This window comes from Cupressus sempervirens, chromosome 11 (genome assembly GCF_028749045.1).
Source record: "Cupressus sempervirens isolate cs-2001-9-10 chromosome 11, ASM2874904v1, whole genome shotgun sequence".
In the NCBI taxonomy this organism is placed as follows: Eukaryota; Viridiplantae; Streptophyta; class Pinopsida; order Cupressales; family Cupressaceae; genus Cupressus; species Cupressus sempervirens.
The window spans coordinates 321,532,310-321,559,125 of NC_143128.1; the positions used below are offsets into that span (position 1 = coordinate 321,532,310).

The 26,816-nt window shown below is 32.3% G+C and overlaps 1 protein-coding gene across 2 annotated transcripts; it reads right to left on the reverse strand.

Annotated features, from left to right (window-relative positions):
* Positions 1-2,931: 2,931 nt before the first annotated feature.
* INT2 (inositol transporter 2) lies at positions 2,932-8,422 on the reverse strand. 2 transcript variants are annotated; one of them, XM_089810414.1, is made up of 7 exons: positions 8,145-8,422; positions 6,953-7,023; positions 6,473-6,808; positions 6,279-6,386; positions 5,816-6,007; positions 5,249-5,650; positions 2,932-3,780 (listed from the first exon to the last, which is right to left on the reverse strand). In XM_089810414.1, the coding sequence occupies exons 1-7, from the start codon at positions 8,275-8,277 to the stop codon at positions 3,241-3,243; spliced, it is 1,782 nt and encodes a 593-aa protein (XP_089666540.1). In that variant the 5' UTR covers positions 8,278-8,422; the 3' UTR covers positions 2,932-3,240. The 2 variants fall into 2 exon arrangements, with proteins under 2 accessions (XP_089666540.1, XP_089666541.1); XM_089810415.1 differs by lacking the exon at positions 8,145-8,422 and adding an exon at positions 7,467-7,511.
* Between the last annotated feature and the right edge of the window lie 18,394 nt (positions 8,423-26,816).

Here is a 26,816-nt window from a genome sequence, read left to right on the forward strand (position 1 = left end):
GATACTTTGATTATTAGTGATACTTCAGTTGCCAATAGAAAGCTGTTGTGTTCATGATTTTCTATGGATGTTTGCTCATGGAGATTTGGTGCTTTTATGCATATTTGATGATTTTATTATGGATTATCTTTTGTGATTTTGAGATTTATGATTCCATGAGCTTAGGGTAGGATATCTGCATGTAGTGATGAGAAGTGGCTTGCAATGGGGGTCGGGGCCCTAAGAGGCTGCCAAGGTAACTCATTGTAAGTTGGATTAATAAATGATAACATTCACACCTAATACTAACTGAATGAACCTAAAAAGATAAGTGTTTTGTTCTCGCCCATGCCTTGAGTGCTTGTACAGGCTAGGATGGGAGTAGTGAGAACGCATGGTTGCAACCTTGCATTCCGTAGTATGCCTCGTTAGTATGAGAGGATACTAGTGGCCGCATGAGATCAGTATGGACCCGTGGAGTTTAGCTAACTGCCAGGGTAACTTGTACATGATAAATGCGATGACATTTTCCCGCTTGCATAGTAGGTTCGTACATGTCATTGTGTGCCTCTGGGATTAGATGTCGATTTTGTGTTTGGAACCTTTGAGTTAGTATACTTTTAGGATTCCTAAACTTATAGAGATCTGTGCTATGTGATTTTGGATAGCCTGTTTGGGACTTGAGATTATCTCCTCAGCATGGTGGGAGTGGACCACTTAGGTACCACGCAGTCGGGTGGTAGTGTATTTTCCACTCTTATCATTTGAGATTCATTGAGACATCGTGGCTGATGCGTCCTTCATGATGGTGGATATGTATCCTTTCATTGATGTTTTAGCATATGTTAGATGATGTTATCTTATGCTTTTATTTGCATGTTAGATTACTTTCTACATATGATATAGTATATGTTAGGAGTGACATTCCTACTATGTTAATACCGATGATCTCTTCGGTGATATGGAATGTTACACATGGAGGGATGGCTAGGATCCACGATGGTCTAATGATGCTATTAACGGTTGGGAGGAACCATGCACTTAGTTTATTATGTTTGATCTTTATGATGGATGTATATGTCTTCTATGATGATGTATCATGTGTATCATGTGATTATCTTTACTTTGATGTATCATGGATTAGAATAGGATGATGTACCTTATTCTATGTATGTATATTCTTTTGAGCTTGTCATACCCTATGACATGTACAGTGGATGATCGAGCATTTGAAATGTAATGAATAAACATTGTACTTGTCATTATTATTTCATGTGGATGTTGTACTAGATGGACTCATGTACGTTGGATGTTTATATATGTTATTCAACGTTAAGGGATCTTAAAGAATGTAATCTATTATGTATGTTATGTTTACTTTTAGATGGACATTGCTATTGCTTCCGTCATTGTGCATAAGTTATATGTGGTATTTACTTTCATGTTTTAAAAAAAAAAATATGCTACCAAACTTAGTGAAATTCTAGGTTGATTCTTTGGATCCCTTGGCGGGGCATTACATAAAGTGAAGTGGTAGTTTCCACAATCTTTAATGATAAATTTAACATAAAAAATACTACTATAAATTATATTCTATTATCACTCATAAACTAAATGTATATATCATTCTTTAACAATTTATAAATAATTTCATTACCTATCTTAGCTTAGCTCTTAGCAAAATTAAATTTAATACTAATTACCATAATTAATCTAGTGTATACAGATAAAGTAAAAAGAAGACAATCTTTTGATCTTAACTATTCTTTCGTATTGTAGATTTAGATTGACTACAAATTTTGCTACTAGATATGATATTTTGAAAGATAGTCTTTCTTATTCTTCATAAGGCTAAAATCTAAAGAAAATCATATCTTCTGACCTTATTACAATTTTCCTTTTTCCAAATTATGATTGACTACAAGTTTTTTCACTATATATGATATTTTGAAAGATTTGTTTCCATATCATTGCATAGGGCTAAAACCTAAATAAAATTAGATCTTTGATTTTATTACTAATTCTCTTATTCCAAATCTTGGTCATAAATTTTGTCCTACATATTCAACATCCTCAAAGTTGTCATTGTTGAGAAAAGATATAATATGTGTTAGCTCTCTTATTGACATTTAAAGTAATATTAATTATTATAATTAATTTATGATGCATAACATTTTGAAAGATTTGTTTTTTTGCCTTCATTTGACCTAGCAACTTATTTCCAAGTTGCGTGGATTGGGCAAACCTGAGCCTCAAAGTCAAACTTGAGACCTATGTGGAGCAAACTCACCTCAAAGTTGAGCTTGAGATCTATAGGGAGCAAACTCATGACCCAAGCCAACTGCGCTACTTAACTATTTTATGTTATCTCTTAACCATTAACCATTTGCTTTAGCTATCTCACAATTTATAAAATTTGATGTAATACTTCACATAAACGCTGAATATTAATACCAATTAAGTTCCACACTTATCTGATTACTAAACCTTTTTCATTTACAAATAAACAAAAAGAGAACAATCACTTAAAAACCAACACCTAATGTGTATCCAATCTCACCCTCCATGGGGAGAAAATCATCCACTCCCCCACCCGTAAACTAAAATGTAGTGTAGAGGACCCATCCATTGGCTCAGTAATGATTTTTTAATAGACTTTTAGTTGAAATATGAGAAAAATCGAATCAAACCAGATATTTTGAACTTATTGTTATTTAAGTTACTGCAAATTTTGATTGGTCACAATCTATGCCGTATTTGCTCTAAAAACTTGGAGTAACATGTTGGGTGGGTTCCACCCACTACATGTTCCAGTGACGTTGATCATTACCGAATTCATCAGTGAGTGATGGACTTGCAGCTTTGAATCAGGCAGACAATTTCGCAATTGCTATCATGAAAAGATGAGAATAGACACAATGAGAACAAGAAAGCGTACGCCTCCTTCCTATCTTTTCTGCTCAATTAATGGCGGATTTCTTCCTTATCCATTCAAATTAACGAGGCGGAAAAAAAGCCTTCACTTCTACAGTGAACACCGACATGGCAGGGGAAACAAATACTCTGTTTTGCCATTGTAAATTTCTTCTATAAAATTACATACATGATAAGGATTAAGGACATTAGGTATTTAATATATTAGGAGTCCTATTTGAAAAAGATGGATTACAGAGGATTCGATCATGAATGTTACAGATGGCAGACAAGCCCGCTAATAAGTCAAGGCGAATAATAATCCGATCTTGAGTAAGACTCGGTAGGCTAAGTAGTAGCACCGTTCCCACTGGAATTGTTCTTCTTTGTACTTGTGCTCTCTTTGCTGTATGATTGCTTTGCAGCGGGATTCTTTCTCCAGAACTTGAAGCTGAAGAGCCTGACTCTTTCCTGCAACATTAACTCCACTTCCTCGAATGAGAGCCCTTTTGTTTCCGGTAAAAAAACAATGGCAAATAGCAAACCAGCAATGGCTATAATCCCAAACAACATGAATGTCATGGATGTTCCAATGGCGTTCACCAGAGTCAGAAATGACTGCGCTACTACTAAATTGGATATCCAACAAGCTGTAGCAGCTATTCCTCCGCATATGCCCCTGTATTTCAGTGGGTATATTTCAGAGTTCACTATCCATGGAACTGTTCCCATGCCGGGGGAAAAGAAAATTATGTAGAGAGCGAGCCCAATAATGGCGAGGTATCCGTTGTTGCTTGGGCATCCGCGAGTAAACCATGGGCGGGAGTTGTCCTTGCTGCAGATATGTTTGGTTGTGGAGTTCGAAATTATACACGCTCCAGGCAGCATCTGGACATTTTGAAAAGAAAGGGAAATGTATAAGTAGAGATTTGATTGAATATGCATTCTTTAATCATTGTTCAATGCGGAATGAAAACAATTAACAGAGTCAAGGATAAAGAACGGAAGGCATGAATGAAATTGTGATATGAAAGATGTTTTGCTGTTCATCAATTTGACTACATACACATGAACAGGGAATTCACTACATTCAAAGAAAACAGGGGAAATCTCTGTATTATTATCACTGTTTGGTTTATACATACAGCGACAAGCGTACTTCAGCTATGCAATATTCAAATATTAGAGTATTGATGAACTACATCCACACGAAGAGGAGATTGACTACATTCATAGAAAACAGGGGAAATTTTTGCATTAATATCACTGTTTGGTTTTATACATACAGCAGAAAGCATACTTCAGCTAAGAAATAATCATATATTACACTATCCATATTGTAATAATGGGTCTTAAAATGGAATACCAAAGTTGGAAGAGTGGAGGTCTACCAAGTACGTTGAACTTCAATTATTCAATAACTGTGTATGAGAGGATAAAGAAGTGGGATTTTAAGTGCTAATAGAAAACATTTCTGGATTTGATTCTGAGTTTTTGTCCTATTAGATCAAACTTCATGATTATTATGGAGAAATGATAAATTATGGAATTTGATTGAAACTCAAAGGACAAAACTCGCTTAATTCATTATTAATGGATATGAACCGTGAAAATTATATGTCCAGAATTCATATAGGAGGATAACAGTGTGATTTTGAATGTTGATAAAAACGCAAACACAATTAGTATGTCTTATCTCTGGATTTTCTTCTATGAGCTCGCTTCTATCAGATCAAGCTCTGTGATTCATTACGAGGATGTTGAAGGTAAGAGAAGAGAAATGCTGAATCATGGAGTTCGATTTGAAAGAGAAAAACTCAATCCAGAGAAGTTATCTGTCCCCAATTCAAGCAGTGATAATAGGATTGACAAAGCATGATCCGAAATATTTAGTTTTAAAAAATTTATAAATTAATTATCAGAAAATGTTTTAGTCACATGGAAATTGCAATTGCAATTAATTATCACTTACTTTTTAAATCACTTCCTGAGACTGTAGAAATAGCATGGCTTTAAAAAAAATGGGTTTTCAGAGTTCCATTAGAGCATGCAAATTTTAACTCCACCCTTAAACAGAATATAATTTATATTCGTGTTTCTGGGTAAGATTGTGCATGAGTTTATTAGCATCAATGTTTTGGATCATACTCAATGATCCATCATCAGGATGAGATGAATTATTGACTATGATCAGAAACATTGATGGATAATGAATCATCGACTGTGGATCCGAAACGTCGATGCTAATAAACTCATGCACAATCTTACCCAGCAACTTGAATATAACACCCAGAGACGTGAATAGAATAACATGGATTATGGAAATATGTAATCAGTACAGTATACTTTGTTGTACCTGATTGGCTCTGTTGGCACAGAATCCACACTCTGGGTTTGCCGCCAAGCATTTGGTACAGTCCCAGCTGGTGGTAGCAGATGCATAATCTGGGCATATGTAATCTGCAAACTGGCTTGTGGTGGCTGCCCTGCTTACCATGGGTGCCTGATCTGATGCCACATGGAAAACTGCTGCTAGCATTCCCAATGCCAAAATGCATCCAGACAAACTGAAAATCACAAGCTTCTTCCTCCCTGCTTTGTCAATCAGAAAAATGCTGGCTATGGATCCCATAGCATTCAAGCCTGAGGTAATGAGAGAGAGTAGCAGAGCCACCGTGTTCGAAGCAAACCCTGCCAATTGCACTATTGTGGGACTGTAATACATCACAGTGTTGATGCCCACAAATTGTTGGAAAAACTGCACAATACAATGGTAAAATGTGAGCCTCTTATCTATGAGAGGTCTGGGGTTCAAGTTTACTCTAACTTAACTATTAATACTAATAATAATCAATCACAGCAAATAATGATAATTTTTCCATGGCTTCAACCAATGCATGCATTATTATTTCAAAAAATATACCTGAAGGCCCACTCCAACAAAAAGCCCATATCTTATCTCTTTCACAGTCCACAGATTAGATAGTTGAACGTTCTGAAGGGTTCCCAATTCCATTTCAGCTTCTACGGATTCCTTCAGTGCTTGAACTTCACTTTCAACTTCGTCTGCTGGGTATATCTTTTTAAGGATTGCGATAGCCTCCTCCTCTCTTTTCTACTCACAATACACAAGGTGTAGGTAAGTATTGCACCAGGTTAATGACTAAACAAAGGTGAGATTCGCAACCACTCATATAAAAAGGTAGCAGTGATGCTGCTGTGGCTACTTTATAGCCCTAACATCACAAACATCCATTGTAGTATTAATGTTGACTTGATTGATGGCATAAAAAATACCCAAATGTTCTGTTTCCCTAATGGCAGAAAAACAACACCCCCAAATGTTTTGTTTCCCTAATGGTCAATCATCCATTGTTTTTGCTCACCTTTCTGTACAACCAACGAGGGGATTCAGGCAAGAAGATCATCAGCACAAATTGTAAAAGAGCGGGAAGCCCTGCAACTCCAAGCATCCAACGCCATGTTCCAGGAGCCTGCAAAATCCATGTATTTATCATCCATTTCACGAGTTCTTGTGATTCAACTGGTTCCACTTAGCAAAGAAAATATATCTACCCACCTTTGTGAAAGCAAGATTGATGCAATATGAGAGGAATTGCCCTCCTGTGATGAGAAAAGCATTTGTACTGGTTAAAGCTCCCCTGATTCTGGCCGGTGAGGCTTCAGAAATGTAAAGAGGGGCTGTCATAGAAGCCATGCCGACGCCAAATCCCACAAACGCTCTGCCCACAATCAGAACCGCTGGATTGGGTGCGGACGCCATGAAAATAGCTCCCACGAAGAACAGAAAGTCTGCAATCAACAGAGCAGTTCTTCGTCCATACCGATCGTTCAACCAGCCTCCCACCGCAGCTCCAATGATTGCACCTGCGATGGCCATGCTCACTATGAGCTCCTGTTACACACTGCTCCATTAGCTTTATAAAATTGGGTAAAACTGAACAACCATCAATTATAAGTTGTTTAAGATTTTTTTCATCAAAACTTTTGGATTACAATATGATCATCAGATGATTAGTATCAGTTGAATCGAAATTACCTGGAGAGCTGTGTTGCGATCGACGCTCTTGAAATCATCTCGAATGTACAAAATGGCTCCAGATATAACACCTGCGTACACATCAGAAGAATTATTATAAGATTTGTGTAACCCTACAACGAAGCAAAAGGTAGAGCTTGTCCAGACTGTGAATGAAATTACAAAACACTCCACTTCTTATTCAATGGCAATCTCTTACAACGCATTTTTTCTCCATATTTAATGAATTCTTTCTTCTAAACGCCTAAAAATATAAAGCTTTCGATGCCCACATCTAATAGAGCCATAACTTGAATTAAGCACCCAAAATTGTCACAGTTCACAGTAATAGCTTCAGTGTATCTGAATCTGAGAGTGTAAATTTTATATATCAGTATGTTGGATCACATTCTATAAAGCAGGTATCAAATCGTCGTTTATAAACTGCGTAAACTAAAAATGAAACACACTTTTATAGAATGTGATTTAAAACAAAATCACGCAGTCAACTCTAAAGCAAGATAGCTTTATTCACCTGATCACTGAAAGAGAAGACTGCGTCCTGTAAACACTAACACACTAAAACTGTAATCACAATCCCAAGCATTTATGTAAAAAAATTCATGCAATCAGATTCAAAAGCGCCAAGAAAAGCACAACCTTTATCAATCTAATCACTGTTTGACACTAATTGCTTTTCAAACCGAATTTCACGTTAAAACTATAATCACAACCCCAAATATTTATGTAAACGAATTCATACGGTCAAATTTAAGAACGCTTTCACTGAATATGATTATAAACAAAATTCACAGAGTCAAATCCAAAAGCTGAACAACTTCATCACCCTAGCCATAATAGATATGAAACGCTAAAATTTTCAACTTTTGTATTCAACTTCACACTAAAAAATATAACTACAGAAGAGCTAAATTAAAACCAAACCCCCAAAACGTAAATTCACACAGCCAAATCTACTGAATTCTGATAACATTCAATCACTCTTCAACTACACTTCACACTAAAACTAAACCCACATAAGACTTAGAAAGAAAACAAAAAATCTCAAACAAACTCTATATCACAGTCAAATTCAGAAACAAAACATTTTCCTCTGAAACTTCCCAAAACTTAAATTACTCTTAAACTGAATTTCCCGCTAAATCTGCAAACACGGAAGAAATAAAACAAATGAAAATATCAAAATCTCGACCTGTGTCGTAGCCAAAGAGAAGGCCTCCAATGCCGGCTGACAGGGCAAGATTCAAAATGAAGGGATTTGCCCTTAACATCGAAAAACATGTGGTGAATTCTGTTGCATCGGCTTTAACCGGAACACCTTCCATCTTTGCATCAACTGAAGAACGCCCACCACTTCAGATCACAGCAAAATTAAAATCACTCTGTCCAGCAAGAACACAAGAATTTTCTGAGTACACAGCACATGAATAAGAAACTGAGCAGAAGTTAAAAAGTTATCCAGTCTTCGTTAGTTTCAGTGCTTGGGCGCCATTCCTTTATAAAGAGTGTGGGGTATTTAGTCCACTCTAATCCCGCTTAGCACTATCCAAATTGAAGACGATTAGCGTGGGGCTGGGCCAGGGCCTCTGGTCACATGGCGGGTGTCCACCAGTCTTTGTAGGGCTTACATACTCCTTTGTTTTAGTCTATGCACGACCTTTTGACCGACCTCCCAGTTTCGAAATGGCTATGCCGACAGAATGGCTGCCTATAGCAATTAATTAATTATTTAAAATTTATAATTCAGTGAGATTGTAATTTTAATTTGATATTAAATGATAAATATAAATGTTTATAAAGAGTCATTTTCTCTGTTGCATAGACACTTTCTCCTAGTTTCACCAACATAGAAAAATGATTGTAGTTTCATCCTTCCTGTTCTGGGTTAATACAATATTGATTATTAAGATATGGGAGACTGAAATTACTCACGCGGAAGAACATGTGAATCAGTGAGTTAAATTAAAGTTCTAGTTTTCATTGATGTTAAGATAATTGAGTTTTTGAATTATCTTGTCAAAGTTGTTGGGGGTAGCATTTTTGGGGAGGGGTCACAAAGTTTACAAGTTCAAATTCTACAAGGGCTAGAGTATGGACATTTCGTTTATAGTGCAATTAGGTGCTTTCTACAAAGAGTACGAGGTAGTTCTATATTAATTTCAACATACAAAGATCCAAAAATAAATAGCTCGTGTCTTAAACTATAAAAGAACATTTCCTTTCCTTTCCTTTGCACTACAATGTCGCTCTATGCAAGGTAATAGCAATGAGAGTGTCCACTACAATTTCACCAACAAAATAGGAGTCCACAAAATAGGAGTCCATTGACATATTCTTCTAGGTTAAAATCTAAAAGGATGACTAATATTTATTCTGTTTAAGTTGTTTGGCTATGACTTTTGTTGCATTTGTTACATAGTCAAGTCCTTGAAAGATGATAGAAGTGAGAATTGGGTGAAACCGCCATGAAAATTGGGTGCATTTGTGACAATGTCAAGGACATTTCCTTTCCTTTCCTTTCCTTTTCCTTCATTTCTAGTATGATGTCACTGCAAGGTAATAGCAATGAGAGTGTTTACTAGAGGATTTATATAATTCACTAACAAACTAAGAGTCTATTGACAAATACTTCTAGGTTAAAATTTAAGAGATCGGTTGATGTTTATTCCAATAAAGTTGTTTGGGCTATATTAGGTTTGGTCTCATTTGTTACAATGCCAATGTCCTTGAAAGGTGATAATAATGAGAGTGCCTACATGAAGATTTGTAGCACTAAGACACTTAGAAAGACTTGATTTCTAGGAGGTTCATTCTATTCAACTACACTAAAAGACCAAGAGTCCATTGAGATTCTCTTTTAAGATTTAATATACAGTGTAACATGATAGGAATTAGTAGTTGTCTGATACTTGTTTCATCTAATATGCTTTGGGCACAATTCTTGTCCATTTGTTATGGTGTTGAGGTCTATGAAAGGTGATGCAATGAGAATACCCACTTGAAGACTTCTACCATTAAGACAATGATGGGAACTTGTTTTCTAGTGGTTTCACTTTGAACCCTACAACTTCAGTAACACACCAAGTGTCTATTGACATATTGTCCTAGGTTGAGATATGGTATAACAAGATAATGATTACCCGTAGTGAAGAAACATGTGTATTAGTGATTTAAATTTAGGTTTGAGTTTTCATTGGTGATGAGATGATGATGTCATTAATATAGATAGGGCGACATTCATTTTGTTGAAGTCGTCAAAGGCAAAATTCAACCTCGTCTCTTATGGTGTCGATACCCCACAATTAACAGAACTTGATCGTTGTTAGTTTTTGTTTTGAGCCATTTATTTCCACTAACAAACCAAGGGTACATTGACATTTTCTCTGGATCAAAATGTAAGAGACAATCTACTATGATGCAACTTGACACTAATAGAGAAATAATGTGTTGGCGATTTAGATTAAGCCATTGCTTTTTATCAGTAACAAGATAATTATATTAATATGAGAATAGCCAGCTCAAACCATCCATTCATATGAGAATAGCCATCATATATAGAAAGTGCCCATATTTTGCTAACCTTAAAATGTCTATAAGCCAACCGGACCTAAACCTCTTCTGTAGCCATTCTAACATCATCTATAGAGTTTCAATCCCCTATGATCACTTATAGCGATCACACATTTTATGCCTATAGATAGGAGCATCAATCTGCCGTAGTTATCTTAACCAAACTTTTCACCTTATCGAACGGCGACGATTTGGTATCAACGGTGCAAACATTATAAGTTCCGTACCCAAATTCTATTTTAGAATTTTCTCTGCTTTTTATTTGGATAAAAATGATTACACGTGTTCGATAGCAATGAAAGTTTACTCCAAGAGGGAATGAACAGGTGTGTATAACTAACTAAAGTAAATAACAAAATATTTTTAAACCGCCAAACTATTCAAACCTAATAATAAATACTTTTTACTTTTTGATCAACCGACATCGATGAGATGTAGGTATGTAATCACAACAATAACCACTTCCGAAAAGAGCTTTTACTTTTGAGAGGGAAAAGTGTGTGTTCTTTAATTAGGTTGTATATTCTTATTAAGCATGTGGATATTTTTAATGTAAAGTTTAAATATTTAGTTAAATATGAATTTAATATTCTATGTCGTGTTAGTTAATTAAAACATTTCAAACATTTAAATTTTATTATCTATTGACAAAGTATGATGGTAAAATTACCTGTGATTAATATTAAAATTATAAATTAAGCATCTTTCTTTTATAGTTAGTTAGTTATTTGTGTGTCTGTGTGAGATTTATATTGACTAGAGAATTTATCTACCACTTTTTACATGTAGTCAACTATTCAAGTGATATAAAATAAAGAATAATCCTACAATGTAGTGTCCTGCTTGTGAACCAAGAGAAATAACCTCACATGATTCAATGTTTATTGAATTGTTATTTTAAATTATTTTAAAAACTTTTCCAAAATTAATAAATAATCATAAAAAAGGTTTTTTTTTTTCAAATAAATAAACTCGATTTTTTTATAAAAAAAAAATTATAAAATAAAAATAAACATGCAATTATTATTTTCACATTCCTTTGATCTTTAAAATCATGCAACTATAATATACTTGGTTTTCTATTTTTAATATTTTTCACATCCATGTATAAGTCTAGTTATAGCATGCTTTCCTCTCAATTAATCCTTTATGTTTTCTACTAAATTTTGTAATCAAATTATTTTATATATAAGAATAATTGAAAGATTTGTCTACTTTGTGTCTTCCTATGTGCTTGCATAATGTTTATTAATTTACTGTATTGATTTTTGGATAAAGAAGTATGTTGTAGATTTTGAAAAGAAAAACTCATTAATCAAGAAAACTTGACTGCAGAAAATCTGTACAAGATTATTATGACTATATTCTTTTAGAACCCTTTATAATATAGGCAAATTCAATTATAGAAAATTGGAAGAATTGAGTGGCTAGGGTTTCAAATTTAAATTATTTATTAGAACTATGTGATTATCATGAAAATCACATGGTTCTAACAGAAAATTTAAAGTTGAAATGGCTATAATCACATGGTTCTAATAGAAAATTTAAAGTTGAAACCCTAGCCATTCAATTTGTTACTTTCTTCCATTTTTTTATAATTGAATTTCTCTATATTAGAAAAGGTTCTAAAAGAATACAGTCATAATAATTTTGTACAAATTTTTTATAGTCAAATTTTCTTGATTAATAAGTTTTCTTTTTCAAAATTCACAACATAATTCTTTATCCAAAAATCAATATAGTAAATTAATAAGCATTATGCAAGCACACAAGAAGACACAAAGTAAATAGATCTTTCAATAAAATTCCGCAATGGGTTTTCAAACCTACCTCAAAACCACAGCTAAAATATGAGACAGTCTATGAACGCGTGCAAATCCAAACCCTCCAAGACTTTCAACCATTCTTTTTCTCTAATTCTGAATTTTTGCTCTCCAAAACCTGTGTGTTTAGAAAATGAGCTTGAATATCTTAATCAAGAGCTAAACTCTACCTAGGGTTTCTGGTTTTCAAACATGCAAAGACCTCTCCTTAAAATAAACTCCTATTGTTTAATTCTTTCATGCACACTCAAATAACTTTTTAATTAAAATATTATTTTATTTTTATTTTCCTCCACTTTATTAACTAGCAATTATATGCTTTTGTGCTTGCAATGATAAGCCAATACGTGCTCAATAATATAATTATTTTTTAAGATATAATCTTGTGAATTAGATTATTAATAATTTTCAATTTAAATAAAATAATATTTACTAAAATATTTTAAATAGATTTATAAATATTATTTATTTAAATCAATTTACCAAATATAAAAAAATCATTTAAAAAATCTATTATGAAAAATTAATAAGAGAAATAAAAAATAATAATATAAAATAATAACGTCTCTAACAAATATTATATTTGACTAAATAACTTAAAAAAATTATTTAAAAACAAAAATCTAAACTAATATTAAAAAAAATAAAAATAATTTAAAAACTAAAACCTAAATCAATTTGAAAAATCAACAGTTAAATAAGTAGAGATTCAAATCACAACATGAGCTAATGTGAAGTTCACAAGTAATTATTTTTTAAATAAATAGGAAAAGAAAAATAATGCTTAAAAGTGGAGATTTAAAATATAATCTATTTGAACAAATTAGATTATTAATAATTAATTAATTATTTATTAGTAAATGACCGAAGCCTAGATTAATTATTGTTATTTATTCTAATTAATTATTTTTATGTGTTAAGTGAATTCAAACCCAAGACCTCCCACATGAGAGGTTCACAAGTTATTGTTGTGTTGTAGGGTCTTGCCTAATTATCAATAAATTTCAATTTGAATAACATAATATTTACCAAAATCTTTTAAATAGATCAATAAATATTATTTATTTAAATTTAATTTATCAAATATGAAAAAACTAATTATTTAAAAAAAATCCATAAAAAATCTATTATGAAAAATCAATAAGAAAAATATCAAAAAATAATATGAACAAATAACGATGTCTCTAACAAATTATAGAAACAAAAAAAAAAAAAATTATATATATATATATATATATATATATATATATATATGTATGTATGTATGTATGTATGTATGTATGTATGTATGTATATAATTTTAATAATTTTAAATTTTAAATTTAAATCAATTTTAAAAAGCAAAAGTTAAATAAGTAAACATCACAACATGAGATAATGTGGAGACATGAGTTAAAATTGGAGTTAGAAAAAAATGATGGGTAATAATTAACACGAAGGATTTACAATTTTTTGGCCAAAATGATATCTTTTTCAGCCAACTGAAAACTTTTTCATTAAAAAATCAATTTCTAGAAACTTTGTAATTTAAAAATAAAATAAAAAATAGTTAAAAGTGGAGATAACAACTAATAAATATCAAAACAGGAGTTAAAAGTGGAGTTAGATAAAAATGACCAATATATAATTAAAAGTACAATTTATTATTTAAATTAATAATAATAATTAAAGCTCATTATTTAAATGTAACTCTAATTTAATTATTAATAATAAAATAAATAAAATAATGTTAAATCATTAATCTTTTAATTCTCTCATCATGCAACTTCTTAAATTAGACTTTTAAATTAAATCTTTTAAACTAAAACACATATTTAATTAATTAAATACCATCATATGATATTTAATATGATGATATTAAATTAATTAAATATCATCATATTCTAATTTATCTTTAACCAATTTTCTAAAATTAGACAAGTCTAAATCAAGTTTTTTTAATTAAAGCACATATTTAATTAATTAAATATTCTCATATTTTAATATTTACTTTTTTAATCAAATAATATTTAATAATTCGCAATATTATATGATTAACCCAAATATTATAATTAAATCATTTACCAAATAAATCACATAGCCAAATCCACATTAAAGAAACATTACCAAAATTGACCAAAACTCAAAATTAAATAACACAACCAAAGATAAACTCATGAGTTTTAAAAGGGTGGAAAGTCAATTATGAGTCCTCCTTGCAAGACAAGTATTTAGGCTATGGTTGGGATTGTCCCTGTTATGTCCCCATTCTTACCATTGAGTTATTGCGATAGGGCATGCTCATCCTAACAATTTAGTTAAGTCAATGCCCAATATGTGCAAATATGTATAAAATATGAGCATGTACATGTGCATATATATCTAAACTAAATAGGCAATGGTGGGGAGTCGTACATCATGTAGATCTCGACTAACAGGTGACTATGGCTCCCTCCCTCAACTATATTAGGCATGTCAAACATAAATGTACACAATACACATGCAAGTATGGAGTAAGTATAATAGTAAATCTTAAATATAAATAAAATCATATGATAACATGCATATCTCATCATCATGAGGACATAATAAACATCTTTCTAAGACACCATATGACATCATCATAAAAGTAATTTCATTAACTAGTTAAGAGAAATTAAAGCATCATCATTGTGAGTAGGAAATTGTTACAACTTGACATAATCAATTACTTAACATATCAAAGTATTGCATTTCAAATAATCTTGCAACTTTCATAACTAGCCCATTGAAGCTTAATCTCTTAAGTAATTATTACTAAAGTTAAATATACTTCATTTCACTTGTATGGTTTAATCTTGTTTCACTACTTTCCAAACATGATAAAATATTCAATCATATTAATGTATGACACTCATGGCTCTCTTAGCTATTGCAACCAAATAGAGTTATATAAGTAATGCATGATTATTTAGACTTCACAAGTCCTAAATTTATTTATTTTATGGTATAATCACTCAAGGAGTGTGGTGTCCCTCCATCTTTGTCTTATGCTATGGTATACATGTCCTAGGTTTGGTAAGATGTAAATGTATTTGTACCTATTAATATGATTACACTCTTCTTGATGGTGCCTTGTTATACTTATGTTTAACAATTGTAAACCTGCTAACACTTTAAACCTAAAATATACTTGTTATACTTATTAGGGAAATCTAAAATATAACAATTGTAAACCTGCTAACACTTTAAACCTCAAGATTGTTTTACCCTTTGATCATTAGATCTTACTTTGCATGCATGAATACAATTAGGCTGAATGAAAATGAAAATAAGTAGTCTACTTCAACCATGAACACATCACACCTATCAACATTTTTGACACATGATTTTGCTCACATGGAAATCCTTAGCTAGCATGAAAATTATTGTGGGGATGACATCCACAAGACTTCACTACTGCAACATAAAGGTTGCTTAGCTAGAGCTTATAAGGATGCCACTTTTAATGACTTTCCCTATTAAAGGTAATGCAATAAGACCTACTAAATTCTACCTTGTTAAAGGGTTTTGAAACACTCTTCAAGTGTGCACTATGTTAGGAGAGTTATAATACAAGGCTTGTTAATGCCTTCCCAATATATTAGGATTAAATAATACAAAGAAATAATATAAATGTATTCAACAATTGATCTAGAATAATGCACCTACTTGTATTCTAGTGCCTCTCATGTTTGCAATTTGTACCTTGTTATATTTTGATTTGAGAGATACTTGGTACTCTTACTATTTGTACTTTGAGATGACCTAAGGGTCGAATATTATGCTTTGATTTTAGTACCATAGATGTTATACTGCTATGTTGTTTAGTTTATCATACTTGCATGTTGATGCCATTTTGAGATTATCGTAGGTCTATGATGATATCTAGTTATCTGGTATTTGGACATATCTCTGATTCTATTATATGATGGATTTTATCCTATGTTGATTTACTTCATTCTTGTTTCATTATGCTTTGTGCAAACATGAGTGATCTAAATGGTTAAATTAGTTATTTAATGCATTTATTGCTTCAACTATGATATTATATGCAATTGCACTTGATGTGTTTTAGTGTGCAAGATTTATATCCTTGGTAGTGGCACTTGGAGTTAGCAAATTCAACTATTCATGTTTTACCAATATCATCCCTGTATGGTCGATGTATCCTTATTTTAATTGTTTAATTAAACCCTTTGGTGATTACTAAATCCAAATTCATTTTCATTTTGTGACTAGACCCATGAGCATGTCTATGCATTTTAGAGGTTCGCATTGTCGTGAAAGTGGTTAAGGAATTTCTATGATTTTGGGTTTTCGGGCTTTAAATGTTATTGAATTTAATTTCTGATAGCTTTTTCATAGATGAATTCCTATTTCTAGGAACAATCATTTGGGTTGATTCGGGGTTTAACTAGGTTGGCTAGTTATTTGTCCTAAGCGATTATTCCCTCAAAAAGTGAATAAATGTTGAAAGATGAATTTAGTTCTTCACTTTTCACTTCTGCAATTAAGAAATTGGACAACTTTTTTTGAATCCTTTTCTAAAGGATTGGTTTTCTATTTTTTGTGAGAGCTATGGGCATGGGATCTCCACAAGGACGAACTCGTTGAATCCAGCTCGAGGAGACCTTGCTTTGCCATTATTTTTAGTTGTATCTACGGGTTATTCATTTTACCTATTATTTTTTGTTTTAGCCCTTTTGGCTGTCAAGTAGGGCTTCCCTATTTTCATGTTTAAGCTCTATTTCTAGTATTATTTCTAGTAGCAGTTTGTTTGGACACTGAGAACTAGTGTTCCCTCCATTTTTGTTTGCTAGTTTTGCCCTGTTGGTTAGGTATGAACATTTTCCCTATTTTTGGGATGGGGGTTTGGGGTTTTGCACTGTTATGCTAGCCATTTTTGCATATGGTGTCCAAATCCAAATTTTATTGGATTTTTGAGGCTTTTGTGCCTAGAGACCAAATGGGTTTTAGTTTCAAAGTCTTCCAATTTTTAGGGTTTTTACCTCATTTTGTGGTTATCCTATTTTCTTAGGTTTTCTTGGCACGATGTTGGTCATGGACCTGAATCATCCATTTGGATGTCAGCCAGACCATTGTTGCACTTTTTTATGTTGCATTGGGATTCATGCCACATTTGTCCTCCTAAACTTATTTTCAGTTGAGTGATATTTTGCATTGTATTCTTATCTAGTCCTTGTGTTATGATCTTTGTGATGGTGGTGTGCCACACGTGAGTATGCATGCATAAATTTTTTAGGTGACTTATGAGGCTCGATCTTTTGTGGCATTTTGAGGAGTTATGATCATTGGGTTTGGGTTGGGAATATGCATGCCTTCGGGCACTCATCATTAGATGAGCATGGGTAGGGTAGGGTAGCATATGGAAAGGCTTCTATCTCACATCCAAGTGGCTACTCTCATGGGATGGTAGAGGAAGTTTTAAGTAAGTGATAAGTAAATTGAAAAAATTGGGTGGTAATAAAGCTAAGATAATAAAAAGATTCAAGATGTGCTTCTTCTATTGGGAAGTGTGAGCTTCTAACACTAGCTTGGGCTTGTCAATGCCAAGTGACTCTCCATGATATCAACCCCTACTTAGTAGCTCATTGAGTGTTTGACCAAGACCTATAGTTTGTGCATTATCTCTGCTCTTGTTTTTAGTCATCATACTCTCTAGCTTGAGTGTTAGCCATGAACATTTGTTTTATGTGTGTTTATGGTTGGATCATTATCTCCATCAACATGGCGAGAGTGGACCTATGGGTTCCATGTGGTTGGGAGGCATAGCTACCTTGAACACTGCTGGGGACCGATGTACAGTGATGGTCTATTATCCCAATGTGACTATTGCTTGTTGTTAAACTTGGTACTTTAGGTTCTAGAGTATGTTATCTTGTGTTTTATGCTTTCATTGGAATGCTTGGATATCATGTTGGATAATGATAGTTTATTTGATGCATTCTTGTATTATGATATTTAGCATATGTTAGATGATGAGTTCATTCATAGGATTATCTTATGCTTTACTTTCTAGCATGTTATATTTCCTTACTCTTATGATTGTAATACATTTTAGTAGTGATGTCCTCATAAGATAGCTTCGACGATCTAGTCAGTAGTTTGGGATGTTACACATGGGGGATGGCTAGGACCTTCGAGGTCTCATGATGCTATTATGGTTGGGAGGAACCATGTACTTAGTTTGGTTGTTTAGTTTATTGTGATGTTGTTTTCATACACTACAATGTAACCTTCTATACTTCCCTTCACTGCTATGATTAGATGGTTAATGTAGTTTCATCTTGTAGTTATTGTATCGAATGTCTTTTCCTCAACTATGGATCTTATACTCTCTAGTGTGGAGGTTTTGATTTTCCATTTTATCCCGTGTTTTGTTCCTTAGAGTAATTCTTTCTTTCTTTCAACAACCATGCATCAACATTGGGTGATACATAAAAGCATCACACACTCAAAAGAGAGAATTGTGTGATACTAGAAAGTGTCACACACCCTTGTAAACTCTATCATGTGACACTCTATTGTATTGCATGCCTCTTGGAGAAAGGTCATACGATCCTTGTAAATTATCACATGCCTTGTTGAGAAGTGTCGTTGAAACCCTAATTGTATTTTACACCTTCATTAGAAAGGTCATACGATACTAGAAAGTATCACACAATTTTGTATTAAAGTATCACTTGAGTTTTGGAAAAACCTATCCGAGTGGATATTGATCACTTTTCAATTTGACCAAAAGTTTTTCTAATGTGTTTTGGATATCCATTGCAGTGTTCTCAAATACCTTAGGATTGCATTTTGAATTTGGGTAGTTTTTAGATTTGAAATTTGTTTACATCCTTCTATGGTTAGTTATTTTGGTCACTAGTGGCATTTGGAGATCTGATGGTGTTTGAATGTGTGTTTAGTCTTTCATTGTGATCTTTATGATCCTTGTATGTTGTATGTCATGTGCATCCATAGTTGTTTAATTTTTTTTATCTTGGCTTATATTTATCCTTGTTCCAAGGATCTTCGACCAAGGAATTACATGTATGATATGTCAAATCCTTTGTACTTTGTGTAGTCTCATCACCTTTCTTAATATGATTTCACCAATATCACTTTTCTTCTCTGCCATGTATTATTGTTTTCCTTATCTTTGTTCTTCACTCATTCCTTCATCTCTTACATGCATCATGAACTCTTTCTCAATCCATCCTTAGATAGAAATTTTGTACTTGACCTAATTAGGGTTTAAATCCTTCTAGAATGCTTGGATAATCAAATCAATTATCTATATTTATTCTCACCTACCAATACATATTTTCTTTATTTCCATTGGTTTATTTTTTACCTTGGGATCCATAAAATCATTATATCAATCCCAATACATCTCGCCTAATTTTCTTCTTGATCTGCATAAATCATTTCCTTTCTTGGTAGGATTCAATCACATAGTAATTTGTGAATTTAAAAACTTGGATGTTCATTACATGTCACTTGGTAATATTTACTAATCTTCTTAGTTTATGTGTTGTCCCTTGGGTAATATACCTACTTAGTAGTATGATATGCTCAGTGATCATTTTACAACATCATAATCTCAATAATCTTTGTGATCAATAACCATATATGTTTAGTAGTTGTATTCTTGTCCAATGTCTATCTTTCTTTAAAGGTTTACTAACCTAATTTTTCACTTCATCACGACTTATCTTTTTCACCAATGACAATACTTAATGCATTTGGGACTTACATTCTCCCCATTTGACATTAGTGACAAAAACTTATGTATGTAGTCAAAAAATTTACTTAGTGAAAAATTGATAGCTCCCCCTCAACCTGTACTTCTTGGGTCTTTGAAATATTTTTCAAAACTATTTTTGTGCCATCATTTTTGTATCATCCCCTTATATCTACTTCATATAACCATATATATTCATCATCTTGACATAATACATAATTTTCATACAGCATAATACTTATCCCCCTTTTTTGATAGTAATGCCAAAAATGAAACTATTGTACATGATATACATATAGTTTATCAAAAAAAACTTTATGTGAATTCTTTTCAATTTTCAAGATGGTTTACAATGCAACTTTGAGCACCTCCAATGCCAAGTATTGAGAATGCACCTGTGCTGAAAGATCTATCATGTGTCTAGTCACATATATTTTAGGGGTTGCAATGTGTTCTCTAGATTTCTTGACATTCTTTTGTTTGAGCTCCAAATGTGGTATGAGGGGTGCCTAAAATCAAGTATTTTTGTGCTTATATTGTCCTCTTCTTTACTCAAATCTAGTTGTAAGCTCATATAGTTCTTTATCTTCTGATTCTGAGCCTAGAATGGCTACAGTTCCTTAGCTGACTTATCAACACCTCTCTTCAAATCCTCTTTAATATTTTTCAACTTATCTAAAATATCTTGTGTGGAATTTGGAATATTACATAATTTTTGGAATAGATTGATTATCTCCTTCAGTGTAGTTTCCAACTTGGTAGCAATAGTATCAAGCTCAACTTGTTGAACTACAATAGATTTATTAAGCTTCTCGATAATCTTTTGTTCCATTCTTTTCTCTGTTAACAAAATCATCTTTTCTATGGCATAAACATTAGGTGCATTTACTTTCTCTATAAGTGATCCTAATTGATCAATAACTAAAGATTTTTCATTCACTTGTGTATTTGGAATTTTTTTCAATAAGATGTCTTTTACATTTGATAACACTTGTTGATGTTTCACTTCTTATCTCAATTTCTCTAGTGCAACTTTCCTTTTTACCAATTATCCATATTTCAGCATAACATCATGGCCTATTTTTGTAGGATCACATACTAAAACTATTATCTCCTCATCTAATGTAACTTGATCCCTTATGGTTCTTTTCTTTTTCTTTTTATCTTAGGATGTGATGAAACTTGTACTCAAGGATACTTTTGTTTGCATTGGAGCTTTCTATTGTTGACCCTAAAGACAATCTTGGTATTTTCCATTAGTGAAAAACATTCAATCATTTATAAGGAAAAGTTGGTCGGTAAACACTACAACCAACCCACAATGAAGGTTGAGCTACAAAGAAAACAAGTGTACAAGTTCATTATGTGTCGAGAAAATAATATTCATCGAGCATTTAGCTATTGTTGAGCTATCCACAAAGTAACACATGATATAAGTTGAGTGCCACATGAGCTAAGTAATTTAGAGAGGAAATAGTTTTAAGCTGAGTATAGTATATGCTGAGGATAAGTAGGAAGAATCAAGCATAAGAAAATGTTAGAGGTTATATGTGTCGAGTTATGCAATTTGTGTATATGCACTTGGAATGACACAAAATATTATGTAAACTATTTTTTTTTTTGCATGTGAAATGTTTCTACAGTCAAGGTGAAGATCAAGAAGGTGATTACTCATGTAATTATGTATCACCAATCCCTATGTAGTTAAGGAACCAATCAAAAAATATAAAATTTTAAGTGGCACAAGGGACATGAATGAAAATCATTGATTATGATCTAGAAGTTTCCTAAGATGGCTATATAAGTAGGGTTTCAAGGTTGTATATTGAGTTGTGAGTTGAGGGAATGCATGGATGTGAAGTTAAAGGAGAATTAGCAAATATCAAATGTTGAAAAACTAAAGATGATCGAGCAGTGTCATGAGGAGATATTGTAGAACAATCACATTAAGCTGATCAAATATTGGAATGAGAAGATCCATTATCAAAAAATTAATGTAGACCTATTAATGCCCATATGGATATGGATCCTCATTTCAAAATTTCTCCAATATTTGACTGTCACACTTGCAAGACATGTTTTTAGCAAGTATCTCCTTTCTAATTAGCACATCAAAGTTAAATCAAATATAGGAAAGGATTTCAAACCTCTTTGAACTTAGTTCAAATTGGTTCAAAGTGGTTCAATCAAGCTCAACGGGTTCAATGTGGTTTAAATTGGTTTAGAAGGATCAGTCTAGCTCATTATGGTATAATATAGCCTAGGCCAAATCAATTATAATTCAATAATACACAAGTGCAAACTAAGGTATAAATTTATAAACAATCCAGTGGTCTTAGTTCAACAAGTTTAGAAGGTTTATCAAGTTCAAATATGGACTAGTTCATTATAGAGGTTTAGTGATTTGAAGATCAAGTTTGAAAGTCCATTTCAATGGTTCAATCTGGTATAATTGGTGCAAGTGTATGTGAATTAAATATAGTTCAAATTAGTTCAAACTAGTTCATAGAGGATTATTTGGTTCACAAGTTCAAATATAGGTAGGTTTAGTGCAAAGGTTCAACAATTCAAGGTTCAAGGTTCAAAAGTTAAAGATTTATGTCCATTGGTTTAGAAGTGTAGATTCAATTTCAAATTTGAAATCCAACGGTGAATCAAGGACCCCAAACCATGAATGTAGTTCATAATCATCATGGTCAAAAATTTAGGGTCACATGTTCAAGTTTAAAAGGTTAATAATGAATGGGTTTAGGCTTGCAGGTTCAAATATTTTAGTTTTAACAATAATAGATTTTCTAAAAAATGAAACATGGGTCATAGTGTGGTGGTCATAAATTTTAATCTAACTATTGGATTGAACTAATTTTTGGATATGTTTTAGAAAGCCTAGTCCTCTAAATCCTCCTTGGATGGTTTTGTTAGATCAGTTACAGATCAAAAGTATAAGTATTGGAATGAACTATCAAAATTGTCAATTATAGTTATGAAATTATGAAATCATCTCATCATCAACCTGTGCCAATTGGCACTTTAAGGTAATGTTTGATCTTAAAGAATAAAATATATGTCAAGGGAGCTAGTATACATATTGAATGTATAAGACACATCTTATTTTCTAAGGAAAATATAAACTTGTGATGAAACAATAATCAATGAAGATAATATTCTATTTCAAGATTTTATTATCAGAATTGAATCATTCTCCTATGAAACTTATTTATTGTAAACATTTGACAAGGAGAGGGGGTTCGAATTATTTTCTATAGACTTTGAGCTACAGGAAGGGACCAAGTTTCTTTTGGTTTTTTTTGCAGGGGAGAAAGAGCATTTTTTATTTCTAGATTATACTTTGTGAGAATAGAAACATTAAGATCTTTGTTATCATATTTTTATGGAAAGAATATTTATGTGCCAAAACTTTGAGTTCAAACATTTTTTTCTTGATTGCAATCAATCTTTGAATCAATTCAGTTCTCTATGAATGTAATTCCATCTCATGTAACTACATGCATGATTATCATTTTGACTTTGAGCCACAATTATTTGTGTGTTTGGAAGCGGCTAACTTGTCTTTCTTCTTGCATTCTTTGTATAATGTAAAGGTTGGATGAATGGACTTTGAGCCATTTGTTTATCATTTACTTTTACTCATTTAGGTTTTCACATTTATTCCATGTTTATGGATAAGCATTTGTGTGACTTTTATGCTTTCTAGTTAAAATAACTTCAATTGTAAGTTAGATAATTCATTATAAATCTTGCATGTGGAGCTGTATGTAGATAATGTAGAGGGTGCTTATAGATTCCAATTGCAAAGAGACCCAATTATTAGTAGGGTTTGTGCTTGTGTCTTAGCATTGTGAGTCATTATGTGTTGATTTCCTAAAGTGCAAATCTATTTACTAACAAGACTAAAGGATCATGGTATTGTTACATTCTAATTAGTGTATTAGGTGAATCTCTTAACAAAGTGGTCCTAACAGAACTATTGTAAATATCCTAATAGAGTAGTCACTTAGTTGTGAAGTTTAAATCATCTTGTAAATGTAGACTTAACAATCTTATATTCTTTTAGCAAAGAAGACCCCTCATAAGGTAGATCATCATAAGTGATCAAATTGTAGCCCTAACAAGCACTTTATTACTGCGGTAATAAATATTTTGTGGGTTCTATCCCTATTGTAGTTTTACCTTCACATTAGAGGGTTTCTACACTATGAAATCTTGTGTGAAGTATTATTTACTGGTTTATGTGTTTTGATCATGATAGTAGATGTTAGATCTATTATTATATGATATTGCATGATTGATTACAAGGTTAAATTTAATGAGGTGTATGGTGAATTATGTTTAGTATGGTTAATGTTTTAAGTGTTAAACATTTTTAGAGATCCTGATTCACTCCCTCTCTCAACATCTCACTTTCCCATTATAATTCCAACAATCAGTATCAGAGCTCAGATCTCTAAGTAAGAAGTCTAACCACTTGAGAGTCATAGGGCTTGCAAAGGAGGAACTAAGGAAATGCTTGGAAAGAATGAAGGAGATGATGATTTAGCAGAATGACACACAATACTAGGAAGAAAGCATTGAAGACATATGTGGTGAAGGAAATTCTAGTGAATCCGATATAGCAATAGTGAATCTAATGTAGCAATAGAAAATCTATTAGAAAAGAACAAAAATTTGAATGAAGAAGTAAGATAACTAAAGAGGGAATGTGAAAGTGACTCAATAAGACTATGTGAAGTCATGGAACAAAAGAGAAAAGATGAAGATGATAAGGCAATGGCTAATGAAGATAAGAGAAAAATGGCTACAAGACTTGATGAAAGGGTCAATGAAATACAAAGGTTGACACACAATCAATTTGACATGGTCAATTGGTTAGTAAGTGGAAATCATGAAATTTTTAGCAAGGTGGAAGAATTGCAAACCTAAGATCATAAAATAATCAATTGAAAAATGAATTGAGATCTCAAAACCAATGAAAGAATAAAGAGATATGAAGAAAACATGAGAATACTTGATGCATAGTTTAAAGTACAAAGAAGACCTAATGATACTATTGGATTAGGTTATGTTGAGTCCCTATTATTTGCCAAGAAAGGTGAGTCATCAAAGCATGGAGAACAAAGGAATTCAAAAGAAAAAAGAAAGAAGCCTATATGGCATTACTATGGAAAACTAGGTCATACACTAAATGTTTGTAGTAGAAAAACTTGTAAGTCCAATTCTAAACCTGAATTTTATGGTTATTTCTTTAATTGCAACAAGCATGGATACCAAGAACAAGAGTGTAGATCAAATATCACTAAGACACCAATTATATCTAGATTTGAAGGTTATTGCTATACGTATTAGAATTATGGTCACAAGGCACAAGATTGCAGATCTAATGAGTAATTTGAAGAAGTTAAGGAAGATGGGTGGCTCCTAGGGATTGAGTTACTCACAAATGTGAGAAACCACTTAGGGGCTAAAAGAGATTAAAAGGTACTTAGGCTAAATACGTGGGATTAACTAGTGGGTAGGTCTAGAAGGATGAGAATAATGGGTGGTAGGCTAGGATTTAGGATTAAATTTAATAGTGGGTTTAGGAAATTTAATCATGTGCATGGATTTAAATAATTGAATTTATTTAAAAGGGGATTTATGGAGCTCTATGTATTAAATAAATTGAACACATTAGGTATGTATTTGAATTTAATTCAAAAACCATAGGGAAGTGGATATATTTAATTAAATAGTTATAATAATGTAAAAAATAAAAATAATTAATAAATAACTAACTATGGAGATATATGACATATTAAATTAATTAATTTAGTGTTAGTGATGATTTTAAGTGTATACAAAGCTGAGGGAAGAAGTTGAAAAGTTTAAAAATGAATTAAAATTTGAGAAATAAAACAATGAAAGGCTTAAGAGGTATAATGAAAGTTCAAGAAAGCTTGATAATTAGTTGAAAAATCAAAGGAAACATAAAGTCACAATATGTTTGGGTTATACTACTCAAGGTTTTGAAGTTGGAGAATCATCTAAGACAAACGAGATTCTATAGAATTCAAAGTTACATTTAGTAATGAATTGTAAGAAGCCAAATAACCCTACTTGTTGTAGTTATAGGAAAAGTTGGTTATATTGGAAATGTGTGTAGAAAAAGATCAATGATTACCAAGCTTCAAGTATTTAATGGTCATTTCTATAGTTGTGGAAAGTTTGGCCATATGGCATATGAATATAGATCTAGTATAAGTAGTAAATCCAGTGGAAGTGGAATTGATGATCATTTTTATGCAAGTAACAAGTATGGAGATAAATACAAAGATTGTAGGTCAAGGGTAGAAGTTCCCCAGTTTGTGGTCAAATCGAAAAGTACATTGGCCAGAGCAGAGATTATTTTAGTGGTGAATCTTCTGTTGGCAATATGGTTTTGGCAGATGTATGAGTGTTGTCATTTATGTCAACATATGTTTTTGATATTTCATGATGTTATAAGAGTTAGAAGATTGTCTAAGTGTTAGATAGTTTACAATAATAGATAGACTATTGTGGTATGTACAGATGACAAACTTTGAGTTAGCTCATGCATAGTTTAGGATCGATAGTTGGCAATGTCATGATGACATATGTTAGTGTGTAGACCTGTATAGATAGTACAACACAAGTTATAGTCAAATTACTAGTTCATGTATTTAAAAGAGCAGAATAGAGCATA

What these genes read in the sequence shown, in the direction of transcription:
- INT2 (XM_089810414.1), bottom strand. Translation starts at nt 8,277, where the DNA reads ATGGAAGGTGTTCCGGTTAAAGCCGATGCAACAGAATTCACCACATGT. An exon ending in TTGTTGGAGTGGGCCTTCAG is followed by an intron (nt 5,651 to 5,815) that starts GTATATTTTTTG and finishes TGTATTGTGCAG; the next exon opens with TTTTTCCAACAATTTGTGGG. An exon ending in GTGCCAACAGAGCCAATCAG is followed by an intron (nt 3,781 to 5,248) that starts GTACAACAAAGT and finishes CAAAATGTCCAG; the next exon opens with ATGCTGCCTGGAGCGTGTAT.